The 23,259-nt window shown below is 41.4% G+C and overlaps 1 protein-coding gene and 1 long non-coding RNA gene across 2 annotated transcripts; one reads left to right on the top strand and one right to left on the bottom strand.

Annotated features, from left to right (window-relative positions):
* Positions 1–2,414: 2,414 nt before the first annotated feature.
* Positions 2,415–10,650, bottom strand: LOC109865157 (uncharacterized). The gene is made up of 3 exons (XR_002251534.2): positions 10,538–10,650; positions 9,755–9,843; positions 2,415–2,459 (listed from the first exon to the last, which is right to left on the bottom strand). It is a non-coding gene; the product is annotated as an uncharacterized LOC109865157 (long non-coding RNA).
* A 36-nt stretch (positions 10,651–10,686) lies between these two features.
* oprd1b (opioid receptor, delta 1b) lies at positions 10,687–14,800 on the top strand. Its single transcript, XM_020453254.2, has 3 exons — positions 10,687–11,109; positions 13,490–13,845; positions 13,936–14,800. The coding sequence occupies exons 1-3, from the start codon at positions 10,715–10,717 to the stop codon at positions 14,463–14,465; spliced, it is 1,281 nt and encodes a 426-aa protein (XP_020308843.1). The 5' UTR covers positions 10,687–10,714; the 3' UTR covers positions 14,466–14,800.
* Positions 14,801–23,259: the final 8,459 nt, after the last annotated feature.

Raw genomic sequence — 23,259 nt, 5'->3', positions numbered from 1 at the left:
TAAAGCAGTTATCTAAAATGTATAAAGACAATATATTGAAGCCATTCTAATACCACTATAATAAATATGACTGTTTTATGCTGATGAGTTAGATTGGTTAGAGTAATGACCAGAGTAATCACAAGTCTCTAGTAATGACCCTATAACACTTCAGACCTTGTTCTCTGTGGATCTTCATTATCCTGCATCAAGCTGTCAACATCAGCTCAATATACCACTCTTTTGAATGAACATAATGTATAGCATCAATCAATGCCTATGATTTATGGGGTGGATTGAAATGCATAGTGCATATTTTAGTATCCACAAGCTTGACTTAAATGGACAGTTTGTAAAGGTTTCAGTCACTGTATAGAGAGAAATCAACTATTCTTGTTTCTCTGCTGCAACAGCTAAAAGCTGTTGACTGGCCAGTAGGGTTGAAAAGGGTAGTAGTGCATATGTGGTTCCTAACAGAACAGATGTTCACAATACCACCTAACTTATACTTATATGGCCGGCTACTTCCAGACAAGGTAAGGAGGACATTAAAACCAATTGGAATGCAGGCATTCTATTAGCATCCACATCCTTTCCCTAGCATTGTATCTAGAGGGTGCAGTGCTTCATTCTTATTACATCATCCTAAACTCGCATTTGCCTCAGATAGATGGCTGTATGAAGGTAATTGAGACAATACCAACATGAACGTCATCACCACCCTACCCCTCCACCTCAAACAAAACGGATAAACAAACCAAAACCATCCCTGCCTGTTGCTACGTGTATGATATGTTTAGGGGTGGTTAATGCATCCCAAGGTTTCCATTGGGTAGATGAGTGATGACTGCAATCAGACTGGCTGTGGCGACTAATCATGACGGATTCTCCTCTGGGGTGTGCACAGCGAACAATACTCAGCTCACTGTTTAGGCCAACCAGACAACGGTAAGTTCCCTTTTCCTAAATGAGTGACATATTACAGTTTTCAGATGACAAAAAAGAGACAAAAGCCCAATCTTGTGGCAGAGGGATAAAATGACAGCGGATTAGAGAAAAGCATCTTATTCTCCTGACGGCACTCAGCTCACACAGTTACAATTATTTCACTCATGCAAAATTTTTTCACAAGCTGTCTCTAGCTGCTTTCGAGCTACTTTCTTCTACCTGCAGTTTAGCTTCCAAAAAAAGTATTCTCTGACCTTTATTTTTGATTGACCCTGCCCTAGCTTAACCTTTTGCTCTTTGCTTTCCTGCTTCATCCCCTTCAAAGATTAAATGGCATATTTGCTGTCAAGGTTAAAAACAAAAGTATTTTTTGAGCTTTTCAGAAACCAGTTTCTCCAGGGGCATTGTGTTTATTTTTCTAGCGCAAAGCTCGTCCACAATACTTTTTTTCTCAAATTCTAATGATAATCCTCAGACAAAAATAAAAAGTGATTTAAGGGTATGCTCCAGGACAATAAAAATATATTTAGAAAAAACATACATTGGGGGCCTCTCACGTATTGAATGAACAAATCCAAGAAGTAGCATTTGGAGCTTCTGTTTATCATCCAGGCCTATTATCGGCTTTCCGCTGCATTGCTGACTGTTGTCTTAAAGACAGGGGTCTTTAAAATGGTCACATGGTCAAGAGTTCAAGAGATTGTTTTAATCACAGACAAATCAAAAATCAAATCAAAGTTTATTGGTAGCATACATAGATTTGCATATTTTATTGCAGGTGCAGTGAAATGCTTGTGTTTCTAGTTCCAACAGTGGAGTAATGCCTAACAATACACACATAATCAAAAAAGTTCAAAGAAAGAAATTAAGAAGTGAAGTGATGTCTGAGTCCAGAATATACACAGAGTACAAAACATTAAAACACCTGCTCTTTCCATGACATAGACTGACCAGGTAAATCAAGGTCAAATCAAAACAAATGTATTTATATAGCCCTTCGTACATCAGCTGATATCTCAAAGTGTTGTACAGAAACCCAGCCTAAAACCCCAATCAGCAAGCAATGCAGGTGTAGAAAAACAGTGGATAGGAAAAACTCCATAGAAAGGCCAAAACCTAGGAAGAAACCTAGAGAGGAACCAGGCTATGAGGGGTGGCCAGTCCTCTTCTGGCTGTGCCGGGTGGAGATTATAACAGAACATGGCCAAGATGTTCAAATGTTCATAAATGACCAGCATGGTCAAATAATAATAAACACAGTAGTTGTCGAGGGTGCAGCAAGTCAGCACCTCAGGAGTAACGGTCAGTTGGCTTTTCATAGCCGATCATTAAGAGTCTACCACTCCTGCTGTCTCTAGAAAGTTGAAAACAGCAAGTCTGGGACAGGTAGCACGTCCGGTGAACAGGTCAGGATTCCATAGCCGCAGGCAAAACAGTTGAAACTGGAGCAGCAGCATGGCCAGGTGGACTGGGGACAGCAAGGGGTCATCATGCCAGGTAGTCCTGAGGCATGGTCCTAGGGCTCAGGTCCTCTGAGAGAGAGAGAGAAAGAAAGAGAGAAAGAGAGAGAGGATTAGAGAGAGCATACTTAAATTCACACAGGACACCAGATAAGACAGGAGAAGTACTCCAGATACAACAAACTGACCCAACCCAGACAGGACGATCACGTCAGTGACTCAACCCACTCAAGTGACACACCCCTCCTAGGGACGGCATGGAAGAGCACCAGTAAAGCCAGTGACTCAGCCCCTGGAATAGGCAGAGAATCCCAGTGGAGAGAGGGGGGAACCGGCCAGGCAGAGACAGCAAGGGCGGTTCGTTGCTCCCGAGCATTTCCGTTCACCTTCACACTCCTGGGCCAGACTACACTCAATCACATAACCTACTGAAGAGGTGAGTCTTCAGTTAAAGACTTAAAGGTTGAGACCGAGTCTGCAACTCTCACATGGGTAGGCAGACCATTCCATAAAAATTGAGCTCTGTAGGAGAAGGCCCTGCCTCCAGCTGTTTGCTTAGAAATTCTAGGGACAATTAGGAGGCCTGCATCTGGTGATAGCGTGTAGGTGTTGGAGGAAATGAATTAATTGTCTGTACCTTGCGGGAAGTTTAAGGGAGAGGGATGATATAGGTTTTCTGACAGATAAGAATGGTCCTTGATATTTCGTTAGTGGAGGAGAAGATATCTTCTAGACAGATTGGAATGTCTGGTTTATGAGGGGAGTAGAAGAAACCTCCGGACCTGAAAACACTGTGCCATTGTGTGGATCGGAGAGAGTGTGAGAAACTGATGATGTCATTTCATGTCCTCTCTTTAAAATGTAAGGTTCTTTGTATTTTGCTTCAGTACTCTCTGGAATTAAACGCTGTTACCTTGGCTTTTAAGACTGGTCTCAATCTACTTCATGCATAATTAATGAACTTACAAATCATTAATGAATTAGAATGAGTGCGAATTTGGTTTTGGCTACAAAACATACAGGAATTTAGAAATTCCACTAACAGTAGGGAGGACCAAATCGGAAAGATAGGTAGGAGCAAACCCATGTAATGCTTTGTAGGTTAGCAGTAAGACCTTGAAATCAGCCCTTGCCTTAACAGGAAGCCAGTGTAGGGAGGCTAGCACTGGAGTAATATGATCAAATCTTTTGTTCTAGTCAGGATTCTAGCAGCCGTATTTAGCACTAACTGAAGTTTATTTAGTGCTTTATCTGGGTAGCTGGAAAGCAGAGCATTCCAGAGCATAGTCTGACCTAGACATCCGGTGGATAGAGAGCCGTTTATTATGTTCAACATAGGAGGGCCAAGCACAGGAAACAGCTCTTTCAGTAGTTTAGTTGGAATAGGGTCCAGTATGCAGCTTGAAGGTTTAGAGGCAATGATTATTTTCATCATTGTGTCAAGAGATATAGTACTAAAACACCTGAGTGTCTCTCTTGATCCTAGGTCCTGGCAGAGTTGTGCAGACTCAGGAATACGTAGATTTAAAGAGAAGTCCGTAATTTGCTTTCTAATGATCATGATCTTTTCCTCAAAGAAGTTCATGAATTTATTACTGCTGAAGTGAAAGCCATCCTCTCTTGGGGAATGCTGCTTTTTAGTTAGCTTTGCGACAGTATCAAAAATAAATTTCTTATTTATCTTATATTCCTCAATTAAATTGGAAAAATAGGATGATCGAGCAGCAGTCAGGGCTCTTCGATACTGCACAGTACTGTCTTTCCAAGCTAGTCGGAAAGACTTCCAGTTTGGTGTGGTGTAATTTCCGTTCCAATTTTCTGGAAGCTTGCTTCAGAGCTCGGGTATTTTCTGTATACCAGGGAGCTAATTTCTTATGACAAATGTTTTTAGTTTTTAGGGGTGCAACTGCATCTAGGGTATTGCGCAATGTTAAATAGATTTTTGTCCTCTGACATCCTAGGATAGGCAGAGGGAGTCTGGAAGGGCATCAAGGAATCTTTGGGTTGTCTGAGAATTTCTAGCACAACTTTTGATGAACCTTGGTTGGGGTCTGAGCAGATTATTTGTTGCAATTGCAAACGTATTAAAATGGTGGTCCGATAGTCCAGGATTATGAGGAAAAACATTAAGATCCACAACATTTATTCCATGGGACAAAACTAGATCCAGAGTATGACTGTGGCAGTGAGTAGAACCGGAGACAAGTTGGACAAAACCCACTGAGTCGATGATGGCTCCGAAAGGCTTTTGGAGTGGATCTGTGGACTTATCCATGTGAATATTAAAATCACCAAAATTTGAATATTATCTGCTATGACTACAAGGTCCGATAGGAATTCAGGCAACACAGTGAGGAACGCTGTATATGGCCCAGTAGGCCTGTAAACAGTAGCTATAAAAAGTGATTGAGTAGGCTGCATAGATTTCATGACTAGAAGCTCAAAATACGAAAACGTCATTCTTTTTTGTAAATTGAATTTTGCTGTCGTTAATGTTAGCAACACCTCCGCCTTTGCAGGATTCACGGGGGATATGGTCACTAGTGTATTCAGGAGGCAAGGCCTCATTTAAAACAGTAAATTCATCAGGCTTAAGCCATGATTCAGTCAGGCCAATCACATCAAGAATATGATCAGTGATTAGTTCATTGACTATAACTGCCTTGGAAGTGAGGGATCTAACATTAAGTAGCTCTATTTTGAGATGTGAGGTATCACGATCTCTTTCAATAATGGCAGGAATGGAGGAGGTCATTATTCTAGTGAGATTGCTAAGGCGAACACCGCCATGTTTAGTTTTGCCCAACCTAGGTCGAGGCACAGACATGGTCTCAATGGGGAGAGTGGGGACATTGGCTGATGTCACAGCCAATGTCAATATGGGGAGCTGAGTATCCAATGATGGAATGTTATAAACTGACTTACATGGGCTTTGGTTGCTATCATGCATCAGCTCAAGCCCTCTACATGATTTTAAAACCGAGGGGCTATTCAAGTTTATGGCATTCACATTTGAAATTAAAGTACAGGCGGAGATACAAGCCCAGCAGGATTTCTCCTGAGGTTGAAGAGGTGCTGTTGCGCCTTCTACACCACACTGGCTGTGTGAAGGGACAATTTAAGGTCGACACACCTGACTCGTATCTAGAGTCTTTGATGAGATATATGGTTAGAATTTAAATCTCGTAAACTAAGAAGTGCTTACAGATCCTCAATAGGTGTGTTATGTGGGAGTGATGGAGACTCCAGAAAGGTTATCTTACATAAGCAAGAACAGTTAGTGACAGTGTTACAGATACATTCTGAAAGTTCTCTCTGATACTTCACTTCAGAGTGAGCTTAAAGGCTAATGCAACCGAATGCAACTTGGTTTCTTGGGTTTCAATTATTTGACAGTCAATTATTTTACATTCAGCAGCCCTACACCTCTGAGGTTAGATCCCTAGGTGGAAGACAAGAGGCTGTCTGAACTAATGCATTCAGTTGGGTGACCCTTTGGTTCAGGAAAGGAAAAGTTGAGAGAGGGGTTTAGTTTTCAATTGATTAACTTTGCAGCTATACATCTGGCTGTTATATAGTATGTTATCATACCCACCTTAAATATTTGATTAGACCTCTGCTACCCCCAGCCTTCATTAATTGCATTACCGCTATGGCCCGGTGAGGTAATTTCATTGTGGTGAAGGCCTAGGGAGTTCACTGATGGAAGGCTAAAGGCCACAGGGAGAAGGGGATGTATTGGGCTCCCAAGCGGTCTAAGGCATTGCATCTCAGTGCTAGAGGTGACACTACAGACCCTGGTTCGATCCTGGGCTGTATCAGAACCAGATGTGATAGGGCGGCGCACAATTGGCCCAGCATCATCCGGGTTAGGGGAGGGATTGGTCTGAGTAGCCCGTCATTGTACAATTAGAATTTGTTCTTAACTGACTTCCTGGTTAAATAAATATATTGCCATGGTTAGAGACAATACACATACCCTAACAAGCAACCCCATCAGTTTTTTTTTTTTTTTACCTTTATTTAACCAGGCAAGTCAGTTAAGAACATATTCTTATTTTCAATGACGGCCTGGGAACAATGGGTTAACTGCCTGTTCAGGGGCAGAACCTTGTCAGCTCGGGGGTTTGAACTCGCAACCTTCCGGTTACTAGTCCAACGCTCTAACCACTAGGCTACGCTGCCGCCCCAGCGTAGCCTAGTGGGGTTACCATGAATTTAACAGTCGCTAACAGCTCAGTGGCAAATACAATTCTGAATTTCATCTTACAGAACACATGCAATACACTATCAAAGCAAGTTCTGTGTTCACACAGTTCAATAATTAAAATGTACAGTATTATACTCTGAAAAAGTAAATGCTACTATAATCAGAATGAATGAAATTCATTAAGGGGAAGGGTTTGTATTCCACAGAAATTACTAGGGATTGGGGCAATCAGGTTGGCTGCTAGTTACTAACATTACAGCATGGCTATTTGGTGTTCTATATCACTTCCACTTCTAGAGGCCTTAACAAAAGTTTCCAAACTGGCAGCAACTACAGGGAAAAACAGACCAAAAGAACATCGCAAAATAAGGTTATACTTGAGTAAAAGTAAATATACAGTACCTTTATTACTCAAGTAAAAGTGAAAGTTACCCAGTAAAATACTACTGAGTAAAAGTCTAAAATGATCTGGATTTAAATGTATTTAAGAAAAGAAAGTCACATTCACATTGAATTACTCAGGTATTACCTGAATTTCAGGTAAGACTTGACTTGGCTTAAATTAATATATCTTGCCCAACTTTTCAATAGTCACACTTTTTTTGGACTAATTTCAGCATTTATTTTCAAATATTTTCTCAAATACGTTATGCATATAATCATTCAAACTATTAAAAGGACAATACGTGATACTATCGTGAACTGAGAAAATCATTTAAGATTATTTTAATAAAAAATATAAGGTAACAGGGTTGAAATTAGAGTAACAGGGTTAAATACCCAGGACCACAGGAATGTTGTTTAATAATATTTTATATATATGTTTTCAGAGAAGGAAACAGGATGAGTAGGAATGATTTAAAAAAATAAACATGTCAACAAGACCACAAACTGGATCTGATATTCAATGGACAAACATACAAAGAATTGTCATATTACAATAGGCCGACAACCTGGCATTAAAATTAATGATCATATCAAGAATAGTCATGAACTGATCAATATTTTAGAAAGTTGATGTTATAATGTTCATATTTAATTTTAGTGGCTGGCCAGGGAATCCCATACCTCACTTGCGATGGCCATGTGGCGTGAGGTAATGTTCTCTGGGGCAGGAATGATGGTCAGCACATCCTCAAAGGGATACCAAAGGAGATTGTCCCTCAACAGCCAGAAAAAACAGTTTTACACCCACTCTATGCATACATTTCACCTGGAAGTGGGTCTTATTCAACCCTTGGATGATCCCTGGGTAGATGGGGTGGTCGTACACCAAGGCATACCATTGCCCACCACCTCTGGACTGTGCCACTGCACTTTTTCTGGTGTGCTTTATAGAGGTCGACCGATTATGATTTTTCAAAACCGATACCGATTATTGGAGGTCGATATATATATATAAATATCGTCCGATTAATCGGTACTGGCCTTTTTTGGACCTCCAATAATCGGTATCGGTTTTGAAAAATCATAATCGGTCGACCTCTATACAGCACACCAGAAGAAGTGCAGTGGCACAGTCCAGAGGTGGTGGGCAAATGGTGTGCCTTGGTGTACAACCACAACATCCATATATATATATATTTGTAATAATGACAATTACAACAAACTGAATGAACAATGAACACTTTTATTTTAACTTAATATAATAAATAAATAACATCTATTTAGTCTCAAATAAAAAATGTAACATGTTCTTGCTCAGAACATAAGAAAGCTGGTGGTTCAATATTCCCAGTTTTTATTTATTTTTATTTAACCAGGCAAGTCAGTTAAGAACAAATTCTTATTTTCAATGACGGCCTAGGAACAGTGGGTTAACTGCCTGTTCAGGCGCAGAACGACAAAAAGGCAGATTTCCGATTGTTGTGAAAACTTGAAAGCGGCTCTAATTAATCGTCCATGCTGAGTAATCGGTCGACCTCTAGTGCTGTGTATGGGGTCTTCTGTGTGGTCATCTGTGAGATTAAAGCTGAAGCACTTTAACAAAAAACAGTCACACTTCAGATTCCCTGTTGCAGAACACATGCAGCTGATGTCGCAGTGACCACCTGGTGGAGCATCATTGTGGACGATATGGCTGGAAGGTCAGCTGGCATTTCTTTCACTGGATCCTCCACAGCTTGTAAAACAATTTCACCTTCGATTGTCCCTCACTCAGAGCTTGGTACAGGGACAATGCCATGGGGATATCAACTCCTTGGCTGACAAGCCTGCCGGCCCTCCTCTTCAATGTGCCACCAACACCATATGGGGCACCTTTGCCATTGACTGGCTTTGAAGTAGTTCCAGGTTCCTCTTGTAAACCCCTTCTTGAAAATTTCAGTACAAATGCTGCTTGTACTGTGTGCAGGGACTGTCACCAAAAAATTGATGGTTGTCACATTCGGGCATCTCTCTCGGACTTCCCTCAGGATGGGCCCCAGGTGTTGCCATATGGCCAGTCTGGATGCTGATACAGTGCAGAAGGAGGTAGGGACAGATGCACCCCCCACATAGTAAACCCCATTGTGCAAAGTGGCCTGTTTTTGTGATGCACCAAAATGGACAGCTTGTACTTGAACCCTGTACTCGCAGCTGTATGTCTCAGAGAAGTCAATATGGACTGCACATTCATTTGCAGGGAGGTTCAGCTTCAGGAACCATGAGAAAGCATATTGCTGTCTGATGTCCCCGTTTCTACGTCTTTCCTCCACTTCTCTTTCTCTTTTTCTAAGTACTGCTGTCTCCTCTGTACAACAGCAACACGCCAGGCATGGTAGTGCCTCTGCTTTTCAGCAGAGCCAGAACTCTGTGCCAGAACTCTGTTGAATGACGTGGCAAACTGCGGTTCTAGTGTTAATTTTACTATAGTTAATAGATTGTCCCTTCTGAGTGAACTGAAGGAGATACTACAACCCTGTTACTGTAGTACAACACTGTTACTTGAATCAATGCTAATGTTAGCTTTTTCTCAGGAATAGATGCTAGCTGTGGAATGTAGCATTTACTGTAAGGGTCAAGGACAAACTTAGTTATACAAATAAAAATAGAAAACTTAGAAATTAATTTGTCTTATTCTGATAAAATGAGTAACAGGGTTGTGTTGGTTAGAGTGATACACTCAATCAAGACTGAAAATATTGGAAAAATATGAAAAATAGAAGAGAGGACTTACCTTTGGTCTACCCATGGTGTTAGCAAATGGCTTGAGGATGTAATTTCCTGTGTCATGTGTCTCATTGTTTTTTCTCTTGCTCTGCCAGGCTAAATAGGTTTAGGGACACAACTTCAGTGCATAATTGATATCATTAAACAAATTCTTTGAACAACTACAAGAGACATAAATCAACAAAATCATACCAACATTTTTTGGATTTAAACCTTATTTGAACTGTTATATTTGATGTGCAAGTTGGTCATCAAGAAGGTGGGACAATAGAAAAATGCCATTTTAGGGGGACCATTTTTTGTCTACAACTATATTTACATTTTGTCACAGGACAAGTATAATATACACAACAAGTGCATGTTTTAGTATTTTGGGCATGGATTATTTGAAATTTCATGGGTGGGACAGAAAATGTCCTCCAATTCTGGAATGACCAATGGGAGTAAAAAGTACATATTTCCTTTATGAATGTAGTGGAGTATAAGTTAAAATATATATATATATATATCAATATTAAATGTTATTGCTGTCATAAGTGCTCCGAAGCAATATGTTGTTTAGAAATTGTTGTAGAAACCAAGCCATTCATTTTTTTGAAAACTGGGTGGACCTGAAAAGAATATGTAATGTTTTACTGCATTATTTTCATTTTAGCGACCAGCCTACTAGACATTAGCCATTAGGGTAGGTTATCGTGCAGGATGTCGTCTCGATGCCCATTAACTTGCGCATTAGGCTAATGTCAGTTAGAAAATTAGAGAGCAATTTAAGAGCATGCTGCACACCTACCCTTGTCTTGCTTCGCACCAGTGTGTCCTCGCCAAGGGAAGTAGATTGCACTTGCCCCCGCCGTCACCACCCCGTTGCATTGCGCGTACCTCGTACAGGGATAGGATCGGATACCTGTCTTTCAGAACATCTTTCCATACCTTCGCCAGAGCCTGAGATGTCAGTGATCACAATTGAATGAGGTCTGATCAGTGCTTTCACACGTTCCTCGTCTGCTCTCGTGCGCTCAACAAAATCTGTATTTGGGGAGTCCGCAAGCATCTGCACTACAGGAAAGGAAAAGGCATCACTGACCTTGAATATAACGACGTTTTATCTACTAGGCTAATATTGCACCTGAATATGATGGAGTTTCCTACCCTGTCTGCGGCTGATTTAGCCGACCTGTATTCTGTGATCCCTTTCAATGCCACATTGCCTGAGGATTCTACATCAAGAGGCAATGACACCGAGAAGGGTTCTTCGAAGGACACCACAAGTATTATAATCGCAGTATCTATAACTGCTCTCTACTCTATTATATGCATTGTTGGACTGCTTGGAAACATCCTCGTTATGTATGGAGTGGTGAGGTAAGAAAGCCTATCTACTGTAGCTCTTTTGGTGACCCTAATGGAAATAACTAATACAAGCACTCTTATGTCCATTTTCTACTGTGAAGTGATTGCATTTTAATGTTGAATATCACCACAAGTGAACTGATATAGTTTATTATATAATCAGAGGCATTTGCATCCTCCAGCTAACTCACATTATTTTGGATAGGCTATGTAGTGCCACAGGTGCATAGTGAGAAAAGGAGACAACAAACCCACCCCACTCATGCCCTACCATCCACCAAGCTCTAGCATGAAGCAGTTAAATTGCAGTAGTGGAAAAAGTACTCAATTGTCATATTTGAATAAAGTAAAGATACCTTAATTGAAAATGACTTTAGTGAAAGTGAAAGTGCCCAGTAAAATACTAATTGAGTAAAAGTCTAAAAGTATCATTTCTTTATTTACTTAAAGTACAGTGGTGGAAAAAGTACTGAATTGTCATACTGGTTAATAAGTAGCAAGTACAAATACATGTGGTACATCAAATTCCTTATATTAAGCAAACCAGATTCACTTATTTACATGTATGGACAGCCAGGAGCACACTCAGACATAATTTACAAGCACAGTGATTGAGTTTATTGAGTCCACCAGGTCAGAGGCAGTTGGGGTGACAATGCATTCTATTAATAGTTGTGTGAATTGGACCATATTGCTGTCCTAACTGAGCATTCGAAATACAACAAGTACTTATGGCTGTCAGGGAAATTGTATGGGAGTATAAAAAAAATGTTTTATAGGAATAAAAGTAAAACATAGATACCCCAAATAACTACTTAAGTAGTGCTTTAAAGTAGTTTTACTTAGTACTTTACACCACTGTAAAATTGTAAAGCGCTTCCTGGCTGTAAGTGACACAAAGACATGTAGGAACGATTTTAATTAATTAAATTTACATAGACAATTTTTGCTTGTGAAATTGTTATAAATGTTTAAGTCTTGTCAATCTCATCATAAACGTTTAATACATAATGTAGCAAACTAAACTCATGTTGCTTTTATGTGATGCTTATTACATGCCCGGCTCGCTTATGATATTGTGAAGATATTGTGAATTGTTGCAGAATATTATGTCAAATTGCAAAATGTGAACTGTGATTTTTACAGTAGCTATTTTTACGGTAGCTATGATGTACTGTTTTTTATTTTGTATATATGAATTACAAATCAACCTTTAAACAGGTCAACATTCACAAAGCCGCTGGGACAGACAGATTACCAGGACATGTACTCAAAGCATCCGCTGACCAACTGTCAAGTGTTTTCACTAATATTTTCAAACTCTCCCTGACCGAGTCTGTCTTACCTACATGTTTCAAGCAGACCACCACACTAAGGCCACCTGCCTTAATGACTACTGACCCATAGCACTCACATCTGTAGCCATGAAGTGCTTTGAAAGGCTGGTCATGGCTCACATCAACAGCATCCTCCCGGACACACTAGACCCACTCCAATTTGCATACCGCCCCAACAGATCCACAGATGACGCAATCTCAATCACACTCCACACTGCCCTTTCTCAGACAAAAGGAACACCTATGTGAGAATGCTGTTCATTGACTACTAGAAATGGGTCCCCAGATCCTCAAAAGGTTATACAGCTGCACCATCGAGAGCATCCTGACCGGTTGCATCACCACCTGGTATGGAAGCTGCTCAACATCTGACCGTAAGGCACAACAGAGGATAGTGCGAATGGCCCAGTTCATTCATGGGACCAAGCTTTCCGCCATCCAGGACCTATATAATAGGAGGTGTCAGAGGAAAGCCCATAAAATTGTCAGACTCCAGTCACCCAAGTTATTTTCTCTACAGCACAGCAAGCGGTACCGGAGCGTACCAAAAGGCTAGGACCAAAAGGCTCCTCCTCAACAGCTTCTACCCCCAATCCATAAGACTGCTGAACAATTAGTAAAATCGCAACCAGACAATTTACATTGAGCCCCCCCTCCCTTTTGTACACTGCTGCTACTCGCTGTTTATTATCAATGCATAGTCACTTCACCCCCACCTACATGTACAAATTACCTCAACTAAATTGTACCCTCGCACACTGACTCGGTACCGGTGCCTCCTGTATATAGCCTCGTTATTCTTATTGTGTTACTTTTATTATTACTTTTTATTTTAGTCTACTTGGTAAATATTTTCTTAACTCTTCTTGAACTGCACTGTTGGTTAAGGGCTTGTAAGTAAGCATTTCACTGTAAAGTCTACACTTGTTGCATTCGGCGCATGTGACAAATAAAATGTGATTTTAATTACACCTCCGTGCAATACAGATACCTTGCCTTCTGAGATCTGTAGTATTTGACAAGCTAATAAACAGCATTGACCTCTCTCTGTCCAGATACACCAAAATGAAGACAGCCACTAACATCTACATCTTCAACTTGGCCCTGGCCGATGCTTTGGCTACCAGCACTCTGCCCTTCCAGAGTGCCAAGTACCTGATGAACACCTGGCCCTTCGGCGAGTTCCTGTGTAAAGTGATCCTCGCCATTGACTACTACAACATGTTCACCAGTATCTTCACCCTGACCATGATGAGCGTGGACCGCTACATCGCTGTGTGCCACCCGGTCAGGGCCCTGGACTTTAGAACACCTGCCAAGGCCAAGATGATCAACGTGTGCATCTGGATCCTCTCCTCTGCCATCGGAGTGCCCATCATGGTCATGGCTGTTACCAAGGTGACAGACAAAGGTGAGCAGTCCATATGAGCTGTACCGTATGTGCTCCAGACACCAACATCCACATATCCATATGCTAACCATTTGATTGTTTATCCCTCAGGCAATACAGGCTGCATGCTACAGTTTCCTCAGCCAGACTGGTACTGGGACACGGTGACTAAGATTTGCGTGTTCATATTTGCCTTCGTGGTGCCAACCCTGGTCATCACCATCTGCTACGGCCTGATGATTCTCCGCCTGAAGAATGTCCGGCTGCTCTCCGGTTCAAAGGAGAAAGATCGGAATATGCGGCGCATTACCCACATGGTCCTGGTGGTGGTGGCAGTCTTCATAATTTGCTGGACGCCCATCCACATCTTTATCATCCTCAGGACCATGGTGCAGATCAACAGCACGAACCCCTATGTGATCGCCAGCTGGCACCTGTGCATCGCGCTGGGCTACATGAACAGCAGCCTCAACCCCCTACTCTATGCCTTCCTGGATGCGAACTTCAAGAGGTGCTTTAGTGATTTCTGCCTGCCTTTCCGCTCGAACATGGACCAGAGCAGCTTCTCCAGAGCCCGCAACTCCACGCGAGAGCCCACCACCGTGTGTCCCCCTAGAGTGTTGGTGAGGAAGCCTGTATGACTAGGCATGGAGCAGTGTCCTGGAGACTCCCGCTCACTGACAGTCCAGGCCGACTTACAGACTGATGTCACACAGTTCTCCACAGAATCCTGACAGTAGCTCTGGCTTTAGAACTACAGCACAAAACCCACTGCAACATTTGCATAGAGTGTGATGTTACATTTTTTGGCCTATCCAGACAAAAACTAGATTTACTCTTCCTCTAGCCTAACATAGCAGGCATAAATTCCCCCATCTGGGTTTCAGTGGAAAGGAATCTACAGTGGCTTGCGAAAGTATTCATCCCCCTTGGCATTTTCCGGTTTTTTTGCCTTACAACTTGGAATTAAAATAGATTTTTGGAGGTTTGTATCATTTGATTTACACAACATGCCTACCACTTTGGAGATGCAAAATATTTGTTATTGTGAAACAAACTAGAAGTAAGACAAAAAAACAGAACTTGAGCGTGCATAACTATTCACCCTCCCAAAGTCGATACTTTGTAGAGCGACCTTTTGCAGCAATTACAGCTGCATGTCTCTTGGGGTATGTCTCTATAAGCTTGGCACATCTAGCCACTGGGATTTTTCCCCATTCTTCAAGGCAAAACTGCTACAGCTCTTTCAAGTTGGATAGTTTCCGCTGATGTCATACCACAGATTCTAAATTAGATTGAGGTCTGGGCTTTGACTAGGCCATTCTAAGACATTTAAATGCTTCCCCTTAAACCACTCGAGTATTGCTTTAGCAGTATGCTTAGGTCATTGTCCTGCTGGGAGGTGAACCTCCGTCCCAGTCACAAAAAACAGAAACAGGTTTCCCTCAAGAATTTCCCTGTATTTAGCGCCATCCGTCATTCCTTCAATTCTGACCAGTTTCCCAGTCCCTGCCGATGAAAAACATCCCCACCGCATGAGGCTGCTACCACCATGCTGGAGTTCTCGAGGTGATGAGAGGTGTTGGGTTTGCGCCAGACATAGTGTTTTCCTTGATGGCCAAAAAGCTCCATTTATGTTTGGGGAGTCTCCCACATGCCTTTTGGCGAACACCAAACGTGTTTGCTTATTTTTTTCTTCAAGCAATGGCTTTTTTCTGGCCACTCTTCCATAAGCCCAGCTCTGTGGAGTGAACGGCTTAAAGTGGTCCTATGGCCAGATACTCCAATCTCCGCTATGGAGCTTTGCAGCTCCTTCAGGATTATCTTTGGTCTCTTTGTTGCCTCTGATAAATGCCCTCCTTGCCTGGTCTGTGAGTTTTGGTGGGCAGCCCTCTCTTGGCAGGTTTGTTGTGGTGCCATATTATTTTCATTTATTAAGAATGGATTTACTGGTGCAAAGTTTCATATATGTTTTTATAACCCAGCCCTGATCTGTACTTCTCCACAATGTTATCCCTGACCTGTTTGGAGAGCTCCTTGGTCTTTATGGTGCTGCTTGCTTGGTGGTGCCGCTTGCTTAGTGGTGTTGCAGACCCTGGGGACTTTCAGAACTGGTGTGTGTATATAAATACTGAGATCATGTAACACTTAGATTGCACACAGGTGGACTTTATTTAACTAATTATGTGACTTCTCAAGGTAATTGGTTGCACCAGATCTTATTTAGGGGCTTCATAGTAAAGGGGGCGAATACATATGCACGCACCATTTTTCTGTTTTTTATTTTTTTGAATTTTTTTAAACAAGTAATTTTTTTCATTTCACTTTACCAATTTGGACTATTTTGTGTATGTCCATTGCCAGAATTCCAAATAGAATTCCATTTAAATTACAGGTTGTAATGCAACAAAATAGGAAAACTGCCAAGGGGGATGAATACTTTTGCAAGGCACTGTAAGTTGAAATAGCTGTATCCCTGAAAACCAGATACATCCGGTTGTTGCATCGGCCAGGGCCAAAAATCTGTCATTCTGCCCCTGAGCAAGGCAGTTAACCCACTGTTTCCCAGGTGCCGAAGACATGGATGTTAATTAATGGTGATTCAGAGGGGTTGGGTTGAATGCGGAAGACACATTTCAGTTGAAGGCATTCAGTTGTACAACTGACTAGATATCTCCCTTTCCCTGGTGTTGTTGCATAATGACCAATACGCTACCACTCACTGGGCACAGACATCAGTGTAGCATACCTCCTGAGGTCGGGCACCCCAGATAGCATTTGAACACTTCATAAGCCATGATTTTATTCATTTTTTATTACAGGAAATTAGCTTAAAAGTGTTCAAAGTGTTCTCTGCCGATAATGGATATTAACTGAAATATTATCGTATGTAGTTTCTTGCAATAGCCCTCTGTGACTTTAAAGAATATTTATCTCAAAACTTTGCTTTCTAAATGATGTGTCCAGAGATTTGGTTAACTTCGTCAGATTTGTCAAAATCCAAAATTAATCAGGAATGAGCATGGTCAGCTATACCATATTCATGTCCTCATTACTAGTGCAACAAAACCACTCATGGTCTGTAAAGTTCTCTACTTTTTATAGATTTAACAAACAATATTGGAATCTCCATGGTCACAATCATAAACTGTCTTCTCCATCTGCCTGATAGATTAAAATATAACATGAATTTTAGTTTAAATATGTTACATGTAATTGGGTTTTAGAGACAAAGCAACTGAGGAAAAACTAAATTGCTGCTGTGTATACCACTTGAATGAAGAAGAAAAATTTAATCTTTGTAAAACATCAACTCTGTCAGATTGCTGAAAGATCTGATAGAATGAGTATTGGGGATTTTCAAATGAATCATTTTACAAATGTTTGTATTTTACTTTTAGAGTCAAAAATATGTCTGTTTTTGAGAATCTGTTGTCAACTCCGTCATTGGCTTGTCACCTCTGTCACTGATGGCTAAGCCCCTTAAGATCAATATTTTTGTCAATATTGTGAACAAATATTGTAATCACTGTTATGCAACATATGGCAAAAAAAATTGAAGTATTTGCTCTGCTATGTTTGCTTTCTAAACCTAGAAAAACCTAGCTCTGGAGCATTTAATAGTGCTATAAAGCAAAACAAAAAGACCTTTTGGAAATTTGTATTAAATATTTGAATAATCTAATATTAGAATTAAACAATTAAGGTCTTTAAAAACTTGTTACACTATCATTGTAAAAAGTAAATACCTTTTATGGTGTCAGACAGAGTTGAAATTAATCCAGTTAGTTGCATTTTATGATTTTTTTTTTTTTAAATCAGGTTGTTCCATTAGATGGTGTGATAGCTGATACTTTGGTCTATAAAAAATACAGTGCCTGCCTCAAGGGGCCTGAATTCAGACCCCTTGACTTTTTCCACATTTTGTTATGTTACAGCCTTATTCTAAAATTGATTAAATATTTGTTTTTATCGCAGTGATCTACATACAATACCCCATAATGACAAAGTGAAAACAGGTTTTTAGAAATTCTAGCAAATGTATTTACATAAGTATTCAAAACGTTTGCTAAGAGACTCGACATTGAGCTCAGGTGCGTCCTGTTTCCATTGATCATCCTTGAGATGTTTCAACAACTTGATTGGAGTCCACTTGTGGTAAATTCAATTGATTGGACATGATTTGGAAAGGCACCTGTCTATATAAGGTCTCACAGTTGACATTGCATGTCAGAGCAAAAACCAAGCCATGAGGTCAAAGGAATTGTCCGAAGAGCACAGATCTGGGGTAGGGTACCAAAAAATGTCTGCAGCATTGAAGGTCCCCAAGAACACAGTGGCCGGTGTCATTCATCATTCCTAAATGGAAGAAGTTTGGAACCACCAAGACTCTTCCTAGAGCTGGCCGTCTGGCGAAACTGATCAATCGGGGGAGAAGGGCCTTGGTCAGGGAGGTGACAAAGAACCTGATGGTCACTCTGACAGAGCTCGAGAGTTCCTCTGTGGAGATGGGAGAACCTTCCAGAAGGACAACCATCTCTGCAGTACTCCATCAATCAGGCCTTTATGGTAGAGTGGTCAGACGGAAGCCACTCCTCAGTAAAAGGCACCAGACAGCCCGCTTGGAGTTTGCCAAAAGGCACCTAAACAACAAGATTCTCTGGTCTGATGAAACAAAGATTCAACTCTGGCACCATCCCTACAGTGAAGCATGGTGGGGTCAGCATCATACTGTGTGGGTGTTTTTCAGGGGCAGGGACTAGGAGGGTAGTCAGGATTGAGGCAAAGATGAATGGAGGAAAGCACAGAGAGATCCTTGATGAAAACCTGCTCCAGAGTGCTCAGGAACTCAGACTTCCCACAGGACAACGACCCTAAGCGCACAGCCAAGACAGTGCAGGAGTGGCTTCTGGACAAGACTCTGAATGTCCTTGAGTGGCCCAGCCAGAGCCCTGACCTGAACCCGTTCTAATATCTCTGGAGAGACCTAAAAATAGCTCTGCAGCAATGCTCCCCAGCTAACCTGACAGCGCTTGAGATGATCTGCAGAGAAGAATTGGAGAAACTCTCCAAGTACAGGTGTGCCAAGCCTGTAGCGTCATACCCAAGAAGACTCGAGGCTATAATTGCTGCCAAAGGTTCTTCAACAAAGTACTGAGTAAAAGGCCTGAATACTTATGTAAATGTGATATTTTTATATAAATTAGCAACAATTCTAAAAACCTGTTTTTGCTTTGTCATTATGGGGTATTGTGTGTAGATCCACTAGGGATTTTTTTTTAAATTCAATTTTAGAATAAGGCTGTAACCTAACAAAATGTGGAAAAATCAAGGTGTCTGAATAGTTTCCAACGGCACTGTATATATATTTCAAATATTGCTAATATTAAAACAAATAGTTGTGGATTGTCCCGTATTTCAAGAATCCCTGACCTCTAAAACAGCAACAACAGCAAAAACATCTCTGCCACATGGAAAAAAAGATAAATCCTAAAATAAAATATTTTGGGGGGTTATTTTTTGTGGTTGTTGGGCCTTGCTCGAACCTTGTGGGAAGCCCAGCTATATGTGTCCTACGACACTTAGTTAAATGTAGTTTTCAACTAAAGTGAATTCAACCAAAAAGATTATGTAATTAGATTTTGGGTAAAAAAAATATATACTAAATGCCCTTAAGTCAATGACTTCTTGCAAATCCAATCAGTTTTCCATGTTGATTCAACGTCATCACATAGATTTGGGGGGGTTGAAATGATGTGGAAACAATATTGATTCAACCTGTTTTTTTCCAGTGGGCAGTCTGTAGCAAGTTTGCAGTTTAATAAAATATTGTAACATTATTGCCTTACTATGTATAACTCTTGTCAGTTGCTTTTGGCAGCAAATGAGGCAGCAAAAAAAAAAACGATTTATTTTACCTAATTTAAAATTACACATTTCTTTGTTGTGTTTTAAAGAATACATCTGGATTTATATTTCTTTGCTGTAGTAGATGCTCAGCTAATTTAACAATGGGAAGCATTAACATAAATAAATATCTGCATTGTGTTTTAGAAGTACTGAATGTGTGTGATGCATACAGTATACGTTATGTGCCTTTATTTATTGGTTTCTTCCATTTATGAGTTTCTTGAAGCATGCATGTGAGGATTTTGTGATGGTGTACAATTTCACTGAAGTGAGAGGTTGGAGTATATATAAAAAATGTCAGCACTTAAGACATTTTATAAAACTTTGTTTTGCAGGAGTTGGCAGGGCTGAATCCTAACATTTATATAATTTCTGTGGAAATAACCAACTAACATGCAAATAATCAATCATTAAATGATATGTATTTATAAAGCCCTTTTTACATCAGAAACCCAGCCTAAAACCCCAATGTAGATGTAAAAGCACAGTGGCTAGGAAAAACTACTAGAGAGGAACCGGCTCTGAGGGGTGGCCAGTACTCTTTTGGCTGTGCCTGGTGGAGAATAGAAGATTATTTGTATTCTGATATACTATGGATCCTGATTAGCTGCTGCATTGGGGTCCAGCAAAATGAAGGCAGTTATATAATTTTTTTAAAAGCATTATACCCTCAGGCCCTGACTCGACTACCACATATCTACAACACAAAATCCATGTATGTGTGTATAGTGCATATTTTATCGTGTGTGTGTATGCATGTGTCTGTGCCTATGTGTGTTGTTTCACAGTTCCCGGTGTTCCATAAGGTGTATTTGTATCTGGGTTTGTTATCTAATTTTACTGCTTGCATGAGTTCATTGATGTGGAATAGTACTGTATCTAACACTGTATGCTTCCTATAGTCTGTTCTGGACTTGGGGGCTGAAAAGAGACCTCTGGTGGCATGTCTTGTGGGATATGCATGGGTGTCCGCGCTGTGTGCCAGTAGTTCAAAGAGAAAGCTTGGTGCATTCAATATGTCAATACCTCTCACAAATTTAAGTAGTGATGAAGTCAATCTCTCCTCCACTTTGAGCCAAGAGAGATTGACAGTCATATTATTAATGTTAGCTCTCTGTGTACATCCAAGGGCCAGCCGTGCTGCCCTGTTCTGAGCCAATTGCAATTTTCCTAAGTCCCTCTTTGTGGCAACTGACCATATGACTGAACAGTAGTCCAGCTGCGACAAAACTAGGGACTGCAGGACCTGCCTTGTTGATAGTGATGTTAAGGCAGAGTGACGCTTTATTGTGGACAGACTTTATTAGGACTAACTCATTCCTTGCCACCCATTCTGAAACTAACTGCAGCTCTTTGTTAAGTGTTGCAGTCATTTCAGTTGCTGTAGTAGCTGACATGCATAGTGTTGAGTTATCCGCAAACATAGACACACTGGCTTTACTTAAAGCCAGTAGCATGTCGTTAATAAAACATTTTAAAAGTAAGGGACTTAGACAGCTGCCCTGGGGGATTCCTGATTCTACCTGGACTACGTTGGAAAGACTTATATTGAAGAACACCCTCTGTGTTCTGTTAGACAGGTAACTCTTTATCCAAAATGTAGCACGTAAGTCCCCACAATCTTTTTATGATCTATTTCTCAGCCAATCATCAGTAATTGTGTAAGTGCTGTGCTTGTTGAATGTCTATTGTCATTTTGTGTACTGTAAAATAGCATTTCATCAGGTCAAACACACATTTTTCCAAAAGTTTCTTAACGGTTGGTAACAGGCTGATTGGTCGGCTTTTGAACTAATAATGGGAGCTTTACTATTCTTAGGTAGCGGAATGACTTTTCCTTCCCTCCAGGCCCAAGGGAACACATTTTCTAGTAGACTTAAATTGAAGATATCAAATGTATTTATAAAGCCATTCGTACATCAGCTGATATCTCAAAGTGCTGTACAGAAACCCAGCCTAAAACCCCAAACAGCAAGCAATGCAGGTATAGAAGCACGGTGGCTAGGAAAAACTCAATAGAAAGGCCAAAACCTAGGAAGAAACCTAGAAAGGAACCAGGCTATGAGGGGTGGCCAGTCCTCTTCTGGCTGTGCCGGGTGGGTATTATAACAGAACATGGCCAAGATGTTCAAATGTTCATAAATGACCAGCATGATCAAATAATAATAATCACAGTAGTTGTCGAGGGTGCAGCAAGTCACCACCTCAGGAGTAAATGTAAGTTGACTTTTCATAGCCGATCATTAAGAGTATCTGAGAGATACTCCTGCTGTCTCTAGAGAGTTGAAAACAGCAGGTCTGGGACAGGTAGCACGTCCGGTGAACAGGTCAGGATTCCATAGCCGCAGGCAGAACAGTTGAAACAGGAGCAGCAGCACGGCCAGGTGGACTGGGAACAGCAAGGAGGTAGTCAGGTAGTCCTGAGGCATGGTCCTCAGGCTCAGGTCCTCCGAGAGAAAGACAGAAAGAGAGAATTAGAGAGCACACTTAAATTCACACAGGACACCGGATAAGACAGGAGAAGTACTCCAGATATAACAAACTGACCCTAGCCCCCCTACACAAACTACTGCAGCATAAATAAATAAAGCTGAGACAGGAGGGGTCAGGAGACACTGTGGCCCCATCCGATGATACCCCCGGGACAGGACCAAACAGGAAGGATATAACCCCACCGACTTTGCCAAAGCACAGCCCCCACACCACTAGAGGGATAACTTCAACCACCAACTTACCATCCTGAGACAAGGCCGGGGAATAGCCCACAAAGATCTCTGCCACGGCACAACCCAAGGGGGGCGCCAACCCAGACAGGAAGATCACGTCAGTGACTTAACCCACTCAAGTGACGCACCCCTCCTAGGGATGGCATGAAAGAGCACCAGTAAGCCAGTGTCTCAGCCCCTGTAATAGGGTTAGAGGCAGAGAATCCCAGTGGAGAGAGGGGAACCGGCCAGGCAGAGACAGCAAGGGCGGTTCATTGCGCCAGAGCCTTTCCGTTCACCTTCACACTCCTGGACCAGACTACACTCAATCATATGACCCACTGAAGAGATGAGTCTTCAGTAAAGACTTAAAAGTTGAGACCGTGTCTGCGTCTCTTACATGGGTAGGCAGAACATTCCATAAAAATTGAGCTCTATAGGAGAAAGCCCTGCCTCCAGCTGTTTGCTTAGAAATTCTAGGGACAATTAGGAGGCCTGCGTCTTGTGACCATAGCGTACGTGTAGGTATGTACGGCAGGACCAAATCGGAAGGGTAGGTAGGAGCAAGCCCATGTAATACTTTGTAGGTTAGCAGTAAAACCTTGAAATCAGCCCTTGCCTTAACAGGAAGCCAGTGTAGGGAGGCTAGCACTGGAGTAATATGATCACATTTTTGGGTTCTAGTCAGGATTCTAGCAGCCGTATTTAGCACTAACTGAAGTTTATTTAGTGCTTTATCCGGGTAGCCGGAAAGTAGAGCTTCCTTGGCCGAGGCACCGGATACACCGGATACACAGGGCCGTGGAGGCGCACTGGTGGT

The sequence above is a fragment of the Oncorhynchus kisutch genome, linkage group LG2 (assembly GCF_002021735.2).
Source record: "Oncorhynchus kisutch isolate 150728-3 linkage group LG2, Okis_V2, whole genome shotgun sequence".
NCBI lineage: Eukaryota > Metazoa > Chordata > Actinopteri > Salmoniformes > Salmonidae > Oncorhynchus > Oncorhynchus kisutch.
This window is presented reverse-complemented; position numbering and strand designations above follow the sequence as displayed.